This window comes from Vulpes lagopus, chromosome 11 (assembly GCF_018345385.1).
Source record: "Vulpes lagopus strain Blue_001 chromosome 11, ASM1834538v1, whole genome shotgun sequence".
Taxonomy (NCBI): Eukaryota; Metazoa; Chordata; class Mammalia; order Carnivora; family Canidae; genus Vulpes; species Vulpes lagopus.
Window position 1 is genome coordinate 33,850,737 of NC_054834.1, and position 17,777 is coordinate 33,868,513.

At 48.3% G+C, this 17,777-nt stretch overlaps 1 protein-coding gene across 2 annotated transcripts in view; it reads right to left on the reverse strand.

The window, feature by feature from the left end:
• Positions 1 to 4,905, reverse strand: part of MTARC2 (mitochondrial amidoxime reducing component 2) — a 36,257-nt gene extending 31,352 nt beyond the window's left edge. For both annotated transcript variants that reach the window (XM_041721909.1, XM_041721908.1), the window contains exon 1: positions 4,619 to 4,905. In XM_041721909.1, the coding sequence (XP_041577843.1) occupies positions 4,619 to 4,890 (272 nt within the window). In that variant the 5' untranslated portion in view covers positions 4,891 to 4,905. The remainder of the gene's footprint in view (positions 1 to 4,618) is intronic.
• Positions 4,906 to 17,777: the final 12,872 nt, after the last annotated feature.

Sequence of the window (17,777 nt, forward strand, 5' to 3'; positions counted from 1 at the left end):
GCTCAAAGTCCAGGGTGCCCACGCCAAACATTCACAAATGTGTTAAGAGCTTTGAACAAGGGACCCCTGGGTGGCTCAGCAGGCTCAGGTCATGATCCCAGGGTCCTGGGATCAAATCCCGCATCAGGCTCCCCACAGGGAGGTTGCTTCTCCCTCTGCCTATGTCTCTGCCTCCCTCTGTCTGTCTCTCATGAATAAATAAATACAAAAAAAAGAAAGAAAAAAAGAAAGAAAGAAAGAAAGAAAGAAAGAAAGAAAGAAAAAAGAAAGAAGGAAGGAAAGAAAGGAAAGAAAGAAAGAAAGAAAGAAAGAAAGAAAAGAAAAGAAAAGAAAAGAAAAGAAAAGAAAAGAAAAGAAAAGAAAAGAAAAGAAAAGAAAAGAAAAGGAGCTTTGGACCAAATAGTTTTAGAAATCTGAAGACAAGAGCCCTAATGGAGGAAGAGCCCAGCTTCCTAGAATGGTTCCAAAGATGTAGGTTCAAAATGGAATTAGGGACACCTGGGTGGCTCAGTGGTTGAGCACCTGCCTTCAGCCCAGACATGATCCCAGAGTCCCAGGATCAAGACCCACATTGGGCTCCCAGCATGGACCCTGCTTCTCCCTCTGCCTATGTCTCTGCCTGTCTCTCATGAATAAATAAATTAAATCTTTAAAAAAAATGGAATTAAATCCAAGAGGCCTCTTCCTGCCTTCTAGACTGTTTGCAGTTATTAAAGTCTTAAGTTGAGAGAATAGCAGTCATTTAGCAAAGTTCTTTCTAGCTTGCTTCCGAGTTTCAATTACCCTTTAAAAAACAGAACCTAGGGCAGCCTGGGTGGCTCAGCGGTTTAGCACCACCTTCAGCTCAGGGCGTGATCCTGAAGACCCCAAATCAAATCCCATGTCCAGCTCCCTGCATGGAGCCTGCTTCTCCCTCTGCCTGTGTCTCTGTGTCTCCCTCTTTCTCATGAATAAATAAATAAAATCTTTTAAAAAATAAAAATATAAACAGAACCTAGATTAATTAGGGTCTTTGAGATCATGAAGTCCAACCCCTTTCTTTTGTAAATGAAAAAAAATGAGGCTGGGAAAGTTTAGATGATTGTGTGTGGGTCTCTTGATTCTCTGTGCAATCCTCACTCTTTTAAATCACATTGAAAAAAGTGTGCATGATTGCTGTGCCCCCAGAGACTGAGTTCACATCCCTCCAGCACACAACTGCCCTGGGTTAGACACTCATCCTTTCTGATACTGTTGTTTTTTACTTGCAGAGTGGAGATCGTATCGAGCCCACATGAGTGTGCCGAGGCTTGTGTAAGATCGTCTATGGGACAGGATTCAGCTCGGTGTCCCAGGCACATGATGCACCAAATCCATGGATTTGAACCAGGCCTTGTCCCACCTCCTCCCAGGGTGCACACCTCCTCCCAGGGTGCACACCCCACCTTCCCCATCCCAAGCAGTTATTTTTCAAAACAAGGGGACAGGGGACACTGATACAGTTCCATTTATTGTAAGATACCCACAGGAGCAGAAAAGCCAAAGACAAATCCTTTTGTTCCTCAAAAGCAATCATCACAGCAAAGTCGTGACGAGAAGTGGGGAAACAGTCATTCAGATGATCAGAAGAGAGACAGATAAGAGCTGGAAATCTGGGATCCCTGGGTGGCGCAGCGGTTTGGCGCCTGCCTTTGGCCCAGGGCGCAATCCTGGAGACCCGGGATCAAATCCCATGTCAGGCTCCCGGTGCATGGAGCCTGCTTCTCCCTCTGCCTATGTCTCTGCCTCTCTCTCTGTATGACTATCATAAATAAATAATTAAAAAAAATTTAAAAAAATAAAAAAGAGCTGGAAATCTCTCTGAGAAACAACTTCAGTGCTTCAAGTGGGGAAGTAGCACAAGGCCACTTTCTCTGACTGTGCACCATGAGTCTTTGCTTCTTCCAGTTTCTGGAGGGTGTCCAGGTCCACTGTGCCTAAAGTTTTCCCAGCAGTAAGAAGGCTTTTCTAATCCTTCATACTTGAATAAGCTCTGAACATGCTCTTCTCTGTCTTAAATGACCCCAGATATAGTCTTTTAATTATAGCATCAGGTTCACCTGGGAGATTTTAACACTGCATGCATTGTCTTCACACTTGATGACTTTTTTTTTTTTTTAAGATTTTATCTACTTATTTGACAGAGAGAGAAAGAATGAGAGCACAAGCAGGAAGAGCAGCAGGCAGGGGGAGAGGGAAAAGCAGGCACCCGCTGAGTAGGGAGCCACTTAGGGGCTCGATCTCAGGACTCTGAGATTATGACCTGAGCCGAAGGCAGGCACTCAACTGACTAAGCCACCCAAGCGCCCCAGCTCTTGGTGATTCTGATTCCATAGGTCTGGGATGGGACTCTCAAGAAAAATTAAAGTTTTATTTTTTTTAAGATTATTTATTTATTTATTCATGAGAGACACAGAGAGAGAGAGAAGCAGAGACACAGGCAGAGGGAGAAGCAGGCTCCCTGCCAGGTGCCCAATGTGTGACTTGATCCCGGGACTCCAGGATCACGCCCTGGGCTGAAGGCAGACGCTCAACTACTGAGCCACCCAGACATCCCCAAAATTAAAGTGTTTTTTTTGTTTGTTTGTTTGTTTGTTTGTTTGTTTTAAGTTTTAAAAATCTTTCCAGTGGCTCTTTAAATGTTACGGTTCCTCAGGTGACTCACTCCTCTCCTGAAATATGACAGAGACAAATTCCGTAGGATTTCACTCATAGGTGGGATATAAGAAACAGAACAAATGAGCAAAGGGAAAAAGACACAGACAGACAAACCAAGAAACAGACTGAGTGACAGGTACCAGAGGGGAAGCGGACGGTTGGTTGGATGGGGATGAAGGAGCCCACTTGTCATGAGCACTGGATGTTGTACAGAGGTGTTGAATCACTCACTACACTGTACACCTGAAATTTATACTGCACTGTACGTTAACTGGAATTTAAATAATTTTTTTTAAGATCTATTGATAAGTTGGGCACCCTTGATGTGACACAAGGAGAATGGAACTTTGTGCTCTTCCTCCCAAAAATCCATAATCCCTGTCAACCACAAGAAAAACATCAGATAAACCCAAACTGAAGGACTCTCTACAAAATGCCCGCTCGGGATTCCTCAAAACTCTCAAGCTCTCAAAAAACAATAAAAACCTGAGAAACTATTACAGTCTAGAGAAGCCCAGGAGTCCCGACATCTAAATATAATTATAAATGTATCCTGGCTGAGATCTGAAGATAGGAAAAGAAGGACATTAAGTGAAAACCAAGGAAATCTGAATAAAGTACAGATTTAAATAAATAAATGAATGAGTGAGTGAAAATAAAAACCTCTCCGGGATTATGGGTGCCTGGCTGGCTCCACTGGTACAGCATGTGACTCTGGATGTGTCAGGGTTCTAAGTACTAGCCCCATGCTGGGGGTAGAGATTACTAAAAATAAAAACAGAACACAAAAATCTCTCCGGGATTAGAAATCAGGGGTGGAGGAGGATGGAAAATCCTGGAGAGTTACATGATCTGCATACACAGCATTTCTCTAAAACAAGTTGAAGTTTTTTCAAAGCTGTGGGTCCACATTTTTTAAAGAAGACTGCAGTGAAGTGAATACGTGTGTCCTGGAATGAAATCTGGGCAGCCGGCAGCCTCTGCTAGAAGATTCCTTGAGTGACCAACGTGCAAACCCTCCCCTCCCTCTATGTACAGAGGACCAGAACAAAACCACCCCAGAGGGGAGGGCATCTTATCCCTAATGAACCAAAGAAGGGGAATCTGTTCTTCCTGGGTTGCTCTTTCTAGAGTTTAGCAGCCTTCACCATCAAGTGAACCTCCCCTATATCTGGCTGCACAATTCTGTGTCCGTGAGTGTCTCCAGCCTCACCTTTGGGATGAGTTAAATGACAGGACACCTTTTCTCTTCTGGGGGGGGGGGGGGTGAATGGAATTTGCATACACCAGGCCTTATGTGGGTAGACTTTAGCCAGAGTCCTTCACTAAGAACCTCTCTGCCTCTGGGGAGAGGGGAAAGGGGACACACTATTTCGTTAATGGCAAATATTACATTTGCAGTGCCCCAGACACCCCGTCTTCCCAACACAAAACTTCAGTCTGTTCATTACTTATGAAAGTGGATCAAGTCTCCCCACCTCCTGGGTCAGGACCTGAAGCACCTGCTCCGGGACTGGGGACGTGGGAGGAACAAGCCCCAGCAAGACCGAAGCCAGTGTCCTTGAACGAGACCCGGTTTCAGCGTTGCTCTTGTCCGCCCACGAGGGCTGACGGCATTTTTATGTCCTACTATTGTGCTGTGGCCTAAGAGAGAATCAGAAAGTTTAGAAGGAGCAGGAGACTTGGAGGGGTAACCTTGGAAATAACCAGGTCGGCCCCTGCCCCTCTGCACAGGTGGAACCTCTCTAGACAGGGCAGGGGTCGGCCCCCACCTACCTTTCCAAATCTGAACCTGACCCGAACTGACCTTCCCAGCTGAAGGCTCCAAGACCAAGCGTCCGACCAGCAGCCCAGGAGACGCAAGCGGCCGACCTCTAGACGCCTTCCCGCGAGCTGCGCCCCCCCCCCGGCCCCCCGCGGGTCCCGCGCAGCCCGGCCCTACCTGTCCCGCAGGTGTCCGCAGCGCAGCCCCAGGGCCGTGCACTCCGCTGCGCTCACCCGCACGCCCTTGCACGACTTGACCGGGTAGATCCAGAGCTGCGCCACGGTGCCCACCTGCCGCAGCCGCCCGCGCCGCCGGGACCGCGCGCGGCGCCAGGCCACCGTCCCCAGCGCCGCGGCGGCCAGGCCGAGCGCCGCCCCCGCGAGCCAGGCGGGCCGGGAGGGCGCGGGGAGGCCGAGGCGGCGCGGGGCCCACGAGCCGGCGGCGCCCATGGCCCAGCGCGCGCGGGGCGCGAGGCCTGCAGCTCCGGCGGGGGCGCGGGGACGCGGGGGGAGCGCGGAGGGCGGGCGGGGGCGCGGCGGCTCGGGGCTGGCCCTGCGCTCCCTGCGGCCCGCGCCGTCACCGGATGTGAGCGGGGAAGGCCCGCGCCCGCCGCCCCCTCCCCGCCCGCTCTCTCGCTGTAGGTCGCCAGCCCCTCGCTGCGCCCGCCTCCCGCGCAGGACAGGCCACGCCCATTGGGCCACGCCCCGGTTGGGCCACGCCCCCGACCACGCCACGCCCCGCAGGCTCCGCCCCAGCCCCGCCCCTCTGCCCCGGCCCTGCCACTACCCCCCGCCCCGCCCCACTGTCCCCCCCCCCCCCGGCCCCTCTTCCATGCCACCTACTCTCTACCCCCGCCCCCGCCACTCCCCCTGCCGGCCCCGGCCCCGCCCCCCGCGGGCTCCAGACCCGTCACCCACCCTTCCCCCGCCCCCGGCCCCGCCACTCCCCCGCCCCCGCCACTCCCCCCGCCCCGCCCCTACTCTCTACCCCCGCCCCCGCCACGCCCCCTGCCGGCCCCGGCCCCGCCCCCGGCGGGCTCCAGACCCGTCACCCACCCTTCCCCGCCCCGCCCCCGCCCCCGGCCCCGCCACTCCCCCGCCCCGCCCCCTACCCCCCTCCTCCCCCCGCCCCCCTTCAACCCCGTTTCTAACGCGGCCGCTCCGCCGCCTGCTCCCGCGCGCGAACCGGTGTTGACGCCGCCCCCGCCTCGGCGGCCGGATGGGGCGCTCGGGACCCAGCCCGGGAAGCGGCCCGCGGGCGGCGGACCCGGAGGCTTTACAACGCGGGAGCTGCTTGCCTGGACGGACGCAGCGTTCTCACGCCCTGGGTGGAAGCGTCTGCGGAGAGACGAGCCCCGAGGGCAGCCCGGGTGCCCAGGTGGCCCAGCGGCTGAGCACCTAGCTTTGGCCCAGGGCGTGCCCCTGGAGACCCGGGATCGGGTCCCGCGTCGGGCTCCCTGCAGGGAGCCTGCTTCTCCCTCTGCCTGTGTCTGTGTCTCTCATGAATAAAATCTTAAAAAAAAAAAAAAAAAAGACAAGCCCCGAGGGCGGCGTGACTTCCGGCCCCTGGGGGGACGACCCCAGCCCCCTCCGCAGTGCCCCCCAGTGGTCCGCACCCCACCTGCCATAAACACCCTCCGGGCCTCGGCTGAGGCTGGGCCCCGACCTTCCAGAGCTCGCCCTGGGGGGGGGGGGGCTGCAGCGTTAGGGGTCCCTCCTCTGTGCTCTGAGGCGCGTATCTCCTGCAGAAACGCCTTTCCCGGACCGAGAGCCGAGAGCAGAGGGCCTGTACCCCCCTCTCCGCGGGAGGCTGCCATCCTGGCTTCTAAATTTTTTTTTTAATTTATTTATTCATGATAGAGACAGAGGCAGAGACACAGGAGGAGGGAGAAGCAGGCTCCACGCCGGGGGCCTGACGCGGGACTCGATCCCAGGACCCCAGGATCGCGCCCCGGGCCAAAGGCAGGCGCCAAACCGCTGAGCCACCCAGGGATCCCAATCCAGGCTTCTATAGTCGCCAGCCAGCGGGCACAGCGGCCCGACCGCGTTTCTAGGGACCAACCTGTGGTCGATGCTCACCTGCGCTCCCCACCCGCACACATTGTCCCTTTAACGGGCCGGTCACCTCTGCACAGATGGGACCGAGCCTGGCTCTTTCTTGCCCCTCCAGCCGCCCGCTTACCGGATACAATTTGTTCTCAGGGCTGTGCTCACCTTTACCGGCTGCCATCACGCAGGCTGTTGGGTGAACAGGGGCTTTTCTTAGACTTACAGATTTCAGGTTATTTTTCAAAACACCGTTCCTTAAATTGTGACGCTGTTCTGGGAACGTTTGAGAAGGGTGGCTCAGTGGCTGAGCATCTGCCTCTGGCTCAGGTCGTGATCCCGGGGTCCTGGGATCCAGCCCTGCATGGGGCTCCCCACAGGGAGCCTGCTTCTCCCTCTGCCCATGTCTGTGTCTGTCATGAATAAATAAATAAAATCTTTAAAAAAAAGATGATATCCCAGACCAGTGGAATCAGCCTCTTCAGTAACCACACGTTCTCATCATGCTCAGTGGCCAAGCCTCAGATTTATTTTTCCAGCGTGGTGCTGTGAATGCGGAGTGCACCTGATTCCTCCTCTTCTCCGGAGTCTCCAAGAGGGTCAGAGCCCTCCGTCCAGCAGGAGTCTACTGTCAGGTGGATTTGTCTGTAAGTCCATCCTCCTCGCTTGACGGGAGCTCCCAGACAGGGAAAAACGTTCCTTATTAACATTGTTCCTTCACACATTTATTGGTCATCCGCCAGGCTTTGCCCTAGACTGGCCACCAGGTATGCAAAATTTCAAAGAAGCTGCCAGCACCCAGGAGTTTAGGGAGCTCCTGACCAGGAGAATGACAGCGCAGGCCTGGACAAGATGCACTGAAGTAGAGACAGAAAAGCAGCTGTAACTCAGGACAGCGGTATCTTCAGGGGAGGGAGCTTTGGGCTGAGACTGGAACACATGGAGGGTTGGGAGAGGAGTGGACAAGGGAATTCTGGGCCAAAGGAGAGGCGTGTGCAATGCACGGAGAAACGAAGGAGCATGAGGAAGGTGTGACCACCAGCTGTTGAGCTCTATGAGCTTGTCCCTGTGGATGCAGCAGGTGGCAGGAGTCGAGGCAGGACGGCTGGGTGGGGGCCAAATCGAGATGCTCCTTGTCTCACCTTAATGTGGAGACACATCAGAATTCTGAACAGCATGGGGCACGGTCCGACTTGGGTGCTGGAAGGCGACACTGACCTGCTCTGGGAAGGGGCAACCGCAGAAGTGGGTGGATGAGAAGCAACTGCTGGCGTTTGGGCCTAAGCGATCCCAAATCAGGGGAAATCACAGTGGGGTGGAGACGGGGACGTGGGCAGGAGAGATAGTGGGGAGACCCTTCACAAGAGGTGGTGACAGACAGAACAGTGAGGTCGGGGGAGAGAAGGAGTCCCCCGTGACTCCAACTCTCTGGCCTGGCTGTCCGGGTACAGGTGGGGCTTGTCATTCTCTGAGATCAAAAAATTCAAGGGAAGAAGCTGATCTGGGAAGGATGATGTTGTAGACCATGAGTGTGAGTTATTTGTGGGACATCAAAGAAGGAATGGTTACCTGGACAGGTAACTTGACCTTTGTGGGTTGGTTGGGGTTTTTTTAAGATTTTATTTATATGGGATCCCTGGGTGGCTCAACGGTTTAGCACCTACCTTTGGTCCCAGGGCATGATCCTGGAGTCCCGGGATGAAGTCCCAAGTCTGGCTCCCTGCATTGAGCCTGCTTCTCCCTCTGCCTGTGTCTCTGCCTCTCTCTCTTTCATGAATAAATAAATAAAATCTTTTTAAAAAAAAGATTGTATTTATCTATCAGAGAGAGAGAGAGCACAAGGAGGAGGAGGGACAGAGGGAGAGAGACCAGCAGACTCCACCCGGGGCAGAGACCCAGATGAAGACTGAGCCCAGGACTCCAGGATCATGACCTGAGCCGAAGTCAGACACTTAACCCCCTGAGCTCTTCTGACGCATGCTCTAGAAGGAGGCCAGGGCTCTATCCTCAGATGTGGGCCTGAGCAAGCAGTGAAGTGTCCAGGCAGCAGCGAGCTTTCCCAGGAGGGTATTTTATTGGAGGTGAGCAGGGGCCAGGAGAGGGGGCTGGGGTCATCCTGGGGGCCTGGCCAGAAGCCTCTCTGCCCTTGGGTCTTGTCCTGCTGCAGACATTTCCACTGCGAGGCTTGTGGGCCCCAAAATGCTGCAGTTGTCAGACGGATCTACCAGAGCAAGTAGTTCCTACACGTTGTAAACCCAGCAGCACCTTTCTCCTAGGGAGATGTGCAGATCAGATTATCAGAGTGTGATGATGATCGACCTTCAACTCCTATGACAAATCGTATGGGTCACGTAGGCTAAAATATTGCATCAACCTCAAAATCTCAACAGTCTAACAACATACAGGTTTATTTCTCACTTAGATCCCAGTTCAGTGCAGGCCAGCAACAGAGCCCACACCATGCAGCCATTCCAGGGCCCAGGCTCCTTCTGGATTATTCCTAGACACTGGGGGACCTCTCCATTCAGTCAGTAGACGGAGAAGGAAGGAGAGGCTCTTGCGTGGGAGATTTTATACTGGGTGGTCCTGGAAGTGGTGCCCGGCCCACCTACTTACATCCGTTAGCCGGAAGCCAACCACAGAGCCACATGTGGGGAGAGATCAAGAGACAATCGACGCTGGTCATGTGAGACGTTCTGTGGCTGCATAAGAGAGGAGAAGGGATACGAAATCTAGTCTATCTGTCCCCAGCAAGCGGAGGAGAATCTGGCACTGACAATGCTAGCCATCTCTTCTCCTGCTGGTGCCACACCCAGAGCCCTTTCTGAGCAAAGGTTATTCCTGTAAAACTGTGCTGTTATATTCCTGGGTTGTTCAAATCCATCTTTACTACCCTGGTGTGAAACCAGAAGTAACAACAAGGGAACCGAACATTTATGAAGCAACTCAATCCAAAATCTTATTTAATAGGAAAAATCCATATTGGATAGTACAAAGTGGCCCAATTAGATTTTCTTTTTTTAAAGTTTGTGTTTAAATTCCAGTTACTTAACAGTACAGTGTAATATGGGCACCTGGGTGGCTCAATGATTGAGTGTCTGCCTTTGGCTCAGGTCATGATCCCAGGGTCCTGGGATCCAGTCCCACATTGGGTTCCCCACAGACAGCCTGCTTCTCTCTCTGCCTGTGTCTCTGCCTCTCTCTCTGTGTCTCTCATGAATAAATAAATAAAATCTTTTAAAAAATACAGTGTAATACTGGTTTCAGGTGTACAATCTAGTGATTCAACACTTCCATAGGTCACACAATGCGCATCACGGCAAGGGCACTCCTTAACCCCCATCACCTATTTCACCCATTCCTCCACAACCCCTTCGGGTGACTCACAGTTTTTTCTCTGTAGTTAAGAGTCTGGGTTTGCCCCTCTCTCTTTTCTCTTTGTTCATTTGTTTTGTTTTTAAATTCCTCATATGAGTGAAATTGTAGGATATTTGCCTTTTTCTGACTGACTTACTTTGCTTAGCGTAATATAGTCTAGCTCCATCCATGGCATTGCAAATGGAAAGATTTCATTCGTTTTATGGCTGAGTAATATTCCATTGTGTATATACACCACATCTTTATCTGTCAGTTGAAGGACCCTTAGGCTGTTTCTATGATTGGCTGATTGTAGATAATGCTGCTATAAACATCAGGGTGCAAAAAAATTAAAAATAAAAAAATAAAAACATCAGGGTGTATGTTTGAATTAGTATTTTTATATTCTTTGGGTAAATACTTAGTGCAATTGCTGGATCTTGAGGTAGCTCTATTTTTAACTTTTTGAGGAAACTTCATACTGTTTTCCAGAGTGGCTGCACCAGTTTGCATTCCCACCACAGTGCAAGAGGGCTCCCCTTTCTCCATCCACATCCTTGCCAATCCCTGTTATTTCTAGTGTTGTTGATTTTAGTCATTCTGACAGGTGTGAGGTGATATCCCATGGTAGTTTTGATATGTATTTTCCTTTTTTAAAAAAAAAGTTTTCTTTATTTATTCATGAGAGACACAGAGAGAGAGGCAGAGACACAGGCAGAGGGAGAAGCAGGCTCCATATGGGGAGCCCAATGTGGGACTCGATCCCAGGACTCCAGGATCATACCCTGGGCCAAAGCCAGGTGCTCAACCAATGAGCCACCCAGGCGTCCCGATTTGTATTTTCCTAATGGTGAGTGATACTGAGCACCTTCCATGTGTCAGTTGGCCATCTGTGTGTCTTCTTTGGAAATATGTCTGTGTCTTCTGCCCATTTTTAGTTAGATTATTTGGGTTTTGGGTGTTGATTTTGGATACTAACCCGTTATCAGACATGTCATTTGAAAATACCTTTCCCATTCTGTAGGTTGCCTTCTAGTTTTGTTGATTGTGTCCTTTCTGTGCAGAAGCTTTTTATTTTGATGTAGTCCCAAGAGTTTATTTTTGCTTTTATTTCCTTTGCCTTAGGAGACATGCCTAGAAAGAAGTTGCTATGGCCAGTGTCAAGGAAGTTTACTGCCTGTGTTCTTCTCCATGACTTTGATTTGGCTCTGACATTTAGGTCTTTAATCCATTTTGAATTTATTTGTGTGTAGCCAAATTAGAACTCGAAGAAATTATAAGTGGGATGTGCACACAGGAAAGGAGACTCACTGAACAATCCCCAGCAACCCCATGTTTCTTAGCAGTCATTTCTCCAGCTTTCTACATTCCACTCTGCTCAAATCTTCCTCCATCCACCTCCCTGTCTCTCTGTGAGAAGATGACTTGGCCTCCAGATTTGGAGCAATAGAAGGCACCAGGAAAGGCTTCCTCACTCCCCTGCTCCTAAGTGTATACATTTTCATGAACTCCTTTGGTGCAAGCTTTTCTCTTTCCTCCTGCTCTGTGAGTAGAATGTCCTACTCTCTGCCTGAGACTTACCAGCCTTTTGTCCTCAGGATCCCATTCCTACCTTGGGATCTACTGACTTAGCACATCCCCTCCTTTCTCTCCTGAACCTTCAAACCCTTTCTCCCACTGACTAAAATACATTTAACCACAGTGAAGGGTTGTCCATCTTTTACAAACATTCCTTGACCCGTCCCTTCTCTTCCCCTTTACAATCACACTTTCGAATTGCTTGTCTACAGACTGTCTATGAACACTTCCTCACCCCCTCACTTATTACTCCATGCAATCCTGGCTTCCTTCTTCACAATGCCCTGAATTGCTCCTTACCAAGCCACCATGCACCCCAAAGGACATGTCTCTCTCTTCCCTGTTCTGTTTCTATAGGACCCCATAGTTATATTTGCCCTGATGATCAGTGATTTACAATTTATAAATATTTCAAACCCACAGAGAAGGGACACCTGGCTGGCTCAGTCAGTGGAATATGGGGCTCTTGATCTTGGGGTTGTGATTTGAGCCCCATGTTGGAAGTAAAGAGAACTAAAAAAAAAAACCTACAGAAAAGTTAGAAATAGGATACAACACCTACCTATACATCCTTCATCTAAATTATAAATGTTTAACTTTTGCCACATTTGTTTCTCTTTATCTCTCTTTCCCTTCATGTATGTATATATATTTCCTGAAGCCTTTGAAAATGGGTTGCAGACATCATGACACTCACTTTTAAGTATTCTAGCATCTCATAAGAATTAGGACATGCTCCTACATGATCAAAAAACCATCATCACATTTAAGAAATTTGACATTAATATAATATTATCTAATATACAGCCCATATCTGTCTGCAAATGTTACCAGACTTTTATAGATATTTTTTAAAATTCAGAATCAATCAAGGATTATACATTGTATTTGGTTCCCATGTCTATTTAGTCTTCTTTAATCTAAAATAGACTCTTTCACCTGCACAATTTTTTCCTTTTCTTTTCCTTTTTTGTCTCTTTTGACATTTATGTTTTTGAAGTGTCCGGGTCATTCTCTCATGAAATGTTCCATAATCTGCATCGGTGTGATTTGTTTCTCCACAATTAGATTCAGGTGAAACATTTTGTAAGAGGAACACACAGGGGAAATTTTGCACTTTTCATTGCAACACATTAGGAGACATCTAAGGTCAGTTTGTCCAATTATAGGGATGCTAAAGTTGGTCAAATGCTTAAGTTTGTTAATTATCTATATAATTATGAAAGAATTTTGTAAATTGACATTTTAACTGAATTTCTTTGTATTACAGAAAACTTTCACTTGATTGTGTACCATCCATCCATGATCCATGCTGTAACAAGGATTATGTTGATGATTATAAAACAGTGATTTTTAAAATATCACTTCCACATTTATTACTGGCATGTTTTCTGTAAAGAGCAGGTTCCCCTCCCCCATTTCTATTTCTGGTATCATTATTGACTCATGGATTACTTTCAAAGTACCATTAATATTTTTGATGCTAAAATTGTCCAGGGTGGGCAGCCCTTGTGGCTCAGCGGGTTTAGCACCACCTCCAACCTGGGGCGTGATCCCAGAGACTTGGGATGAGTCCCACATTGGGCTCCCTGCATGGAGCCTGCTTCTCCCTCTGCCTGTGTCTCTGCCTCTCTCTCTCTCTCTATGTGTGTCTCTATGAATAAATAAAATGTTTAAAAAAATAAAAAAATAAAATTGTCCAGGGTTAACCAGTAGAAGGCCTCTCAGTATGGATTCTATGACCTCATTAATCTTGGAGCACTTTCTTGCTTTCTAGCACAAGTTATTCTAAGCTCACTTTTTTTTAAAAGATTTTATTTTATTATATTTTTTTCCAGCATGCTCCATGCCCAGCATGGAGCCCGATGGGGGACCTGAACTCCCAACCCTGAAATCAAGACCTGAGCTAACACCAAGAGTTGGACGCTTAACAAACTGAGCCACCCAGGCGCCCTTTATATTTTATTTTTAAGTAATCTCTACACCCAACATGGGGCTTGAACTTACAACCCCAAGATCAAGAGTCACATACTCTACTGACTGAGCCAGGCAGGTGCCCCTAAAATAATAAAAAATGGAATGAAGCAGTACACTGATTGCTTGAGATCAATCAAGCACTGGGGCAACCTGGCTGAAATTACAAAATCATCAGTAGTAAGAATCAGCTATTACATACCTTGAATCCTGAGGAACAGGGAAGAGGCTACTACCCCATTAATAGGACATGTACTTGGGCAGCCCCAGTGGCCCAGCAGTTTAGGGCCGCCTTTGGCCTGGGGTGTGATCTTGGGGACCAGGGATTGAGTCCCGCATCGGGTTCCCTGCGGGGAGCCTGCTTCTCCCTCTGCCTGTGTCTCTGCCTCTCTCTCTGTGTCTGTCATGAATAAATAAATAAAATATTTTTAAAAAATAGGACATGTACTTGAAGTTCTTTACTGGCATAATAGCTGGTTAAAGGACTCCACCTGCTAGTCTGCGGGTGTCCACAGCTCCAGAGGCCCGTATCTTAATCAAAATGATTGTTCAACTTAAAATCTCATTCACCTGCAATAAGAACTCCAAAACTCAAACTTACTCAATGAAATAACAGGAAGACTTAGAATTTATCCGGGACATAATGCAGTAGTAAGTTATTATACTAGTGTTAATCAGAGGAATATTCATATACTTGGTATTTCAAGTATTTGTAACACTTAAGAGAGTTTAATATATTAGAAAATAGTGGGAAATATTAAAATATCTTAAAGATTAGGGGAGGTGGGTGAGGCAATGGCTGAAATAGGTGATAGGCGTTAGGGAAGGCACTTGTGATGAGCACCAGGTGTTGCATGGAAATGATGAATCAGGGATCCCTGGGTGGCGCAGCGGTTTGGCGCCTGCCTTTGGCCCAGGGCGCGATCCTGGAGACCCGGGATCGAGTCCCACGTCGGGCTCCCGGTGCATGGAGCCTGCTTCTCCCTCTGCCTGTGTCTCTGCCTCTCTCTCTCTCTGTGACTGTCATAAATAAATAAAAATTTAAAAAAAAAAAAAAAAAAAAAAAAAAAAAGAAATGATGAATCACTAAATTCTACACCTGAAAAAAAAAATCTACACCTGAATTCTACATCTGTTATGTGGGTTAACTAGCTGGAATGTAAATAAAAACTTGGGGGGGAAAAAGAATTTCTAAAAGATTAACCTTGAGATTCCAATTAAGTTATGTAATTGCTTACTTGACTTAGATTTTTTTTTTGGTGACTAAACATCATAAGTAAAAAATGTCCTGAGTTTGTAAATAATCCTATTGGGAACTTAAAAATATCCATATTAATATTTTTCATTTATTAGATTATAAGAACTTTTTGAAATTGTTGGAAAGCTGACTTTGTTAGTCAAATAATTGAAGAATTTAGAGGAAAAACATTAAATTTACCAAGGCAATTCAGAAGTCTTTAAGGCTAAACATTAATCAAAGGCTGTGTAAAAGTGATTGTTAAAAAACAAAGAATGATGAAGAATAATAAACCATGTAGAGTGAGTTTAAAAGGTGATTTTTGAGGTGCCTGCCTGGCTCAATGGGTGAAGCTTGTGACTTTTTAAAAAACTATTTATTTATTTATTTTGAGAGAGAGAGAGAGAGAGAGAGAGAGCATGCAAGTGGGGAAAGAGGCAGAGGGAGAAGGAGAGAAAATCTCCAGCAGACCCCACACTGAGCTCAGAGGCTATGGAAGCCGAACTCACAACCCTGAGGTCACAACCCTGAGATCAGGAGATGCGAGTTCAAGCCTCACATTGGGTGTAGAGATTACTTAATAGTAAAAAAATCTTAAAAATAAAAAGTTTAAGGAGATTTTTTAACTTGAAACTTAAGTAAATAAAATGATAATTAAACACACACACACAAAGTAGCCTCTTTTTAGTGCTTTTGGGTCCTTGTACAAAATATATACATAGGTGGGCTTTTGTGACATCCTAGAGTTACTATGTGTAAGTTTTGTGTAAGAATCTGAGTAATAATAGGGACACCTGGGTGGCTCAGTGGTTGAGCATCTGCCTTCAGCTTAGGTCGTGATCCGGGGTCCTGGGATCGAGTCCCACATCGGGCTCCCCGCCAGGAGCCTGCTTCTCCCTCTGCCTGTGTCTCTGTCTCTCCCTCTGTGTGTTTCATGAATAAATGAATAAAATCTTTTAAAAAAAGTCTGAGTAATGATAATAATAATAATAATGGTAAATGTTCATAACACCTTGCATTTTACAGGACTCACAATCCTATGGAATAATTTGGCATTCAGTGTAGGGGCTGAAGTTTGAGAGAAAGCTGTACCTTCCGCTGGAAAGGCTGGGGGAGTGGCGAAGACTCTGGACATAGCGGGTTGTCCATCTGCAATGTCCCCACTGAGAGCAATGAGGAAGCAGAAGGCAAGCTAAGGACAAAGCACAAGCTGCCACCCCACAACCACCCCACCAACTCTTGAGTGGGATTTGTGTGACCTTCCTCCAGGAAACTTCTAGCTCTCTTTTTTTTTTTTTTCCTAAGATTGTATTTATTTATTCATGAGAGACACAGAGAGAGGCAGAGACACAGGCAGAGGGAGAAGCAGGCTCCCTGCAGGGACTCGATCCCAGGAACCCGGGATCACACCCTGAGCTGAAGGCAGACGCTCAACCACTGAGCCACCCAGGTGCCCCAGAAGTCTTACCATCTTGATGTTAATGCTTTGCTAGAGGGAAAAACAATCTTAGCCTCAGAATAGCCAGGCCCAGGATCCTGAGTGCTCCATCAACATAGGAAAGTCCTTCAGGGCACCTCCCTTCTCTTTGCCACTCCCCCATAGTGTATAATCAACCATTCCTCACAACCCCAGGGCAGCAGCTCTTCCTGCCCACGGGTCCTGTCCCCGAGCTCTCATAATATTACCATTTTGCACCAAAGACATCTCAAGAATTCTTTCTTGGCTGTAGGCTCAGGACCTCACCCACATTCAAAAACTACATCAAGAGACCCCTGGGTAGCTTAGCAGTCTGGTGCCTCCCTTCAGCCCAGGGCGTGATCCTGGAGTCCCGGGATCGAGGCCCACATCTGGCCTCCTCATGGAGCTTGCTGCTCCCTCTGCCTGAGTCTCTCATGAATAAATATATGAAATATTTTTTTAAAAAAATTACATCAGGAGGATTGATCAAGGTTCAGAATATCTGCCTTGTAGCCTTTTAAAGTAGAAAGTCTAACTCTGCTGTGTCCATGGGGTGACTGAACTCGGGGACCCTGACCTCTGCTGCTGAGAGTCACAGCAGGCCGATAACGAAAATGTCTGCGCTGCTTTTCTCATTCATCCTAAGAAATAGGGCCTCATGCCCACGAGCGTGCACACTGATGTGACCCGATGGTTTGGGATGGACCCCGGCAAGCTTATGCCTCGCTTGCCAAACCCCAGTCCCAGAACTTCCTGAGGCTGAGCACTCAGGAGGTTTCCAGAACAAGGACAATGGCCAATTGTTGCCCAGGAGACAGCAACTTTCATTCCAGCCCTTCAGTGTGCTAGACTCTGGTCTTTATTTTTTTTTTATTTTTATTTTTTAAAGATTCTATTTACTTATTTGAGAGAAGGGGGGGCGGGCAGGAGGAGGAGCAGAGGGCAAGGGACAAGCAGACTCTGAGCTGAGCTCAGAGCCCGATGTGAGGCCCAGTCCCACTATCCAGAGACCATGACCTGAGCCAAAACCAAGAGTCAGAGACCCAATCTACTGAACCACCCAGGGGCCCCAGATTCTGGTCTTTAATCTTCACTTATTTTCAAAGATTTTATTTATTTATTTATTTGACACCCTTGGTCTTTAGTTTTTAATAATGACTAAGGAGTCTTAGACCTCCAGGCCCAGGAACCTGCTAGGAACACACATTAGGAACAGGCAATCCTGGGCGCCTGGGGGGCCCAATGAGTTAAGGGTCTGCCTTGGGCTCAGGTCATCATCCCGGGGCTTGGGATCGAGCCCCACATTGGTCTCCACACTCAGTGGGGAGCCTGCTTCTCTCCCTCTGCTCCCCTCCCTTGTGTGTGTCTCAAATAAATAAATAATCTTAAAAAAAAAAAAAAGAAATAAAGAAAGGAAACAGGCAATCAGGAGAACTGGAGGGATGGGGGCTCCTGGAGCTCTCAGGACACGGGGTCCGCACTGCGACAGAGAGGCTGAGGCTGGGCTGACCAGAAATGTTCTGCTAATGACAGAAAGGGTGGCAAGACGGGGTGACAGAGATCACAGTATTCTGAGGAACTAAATTTAGTGCAGGCTGGAGAGGAGAGGGCAAAAGCTGGGTGCGGGGAGAGGGCTGGGAAGGCAAACAAGCCCAGGTGGCAGAAAGAATTTCACTGTGTCAAAGA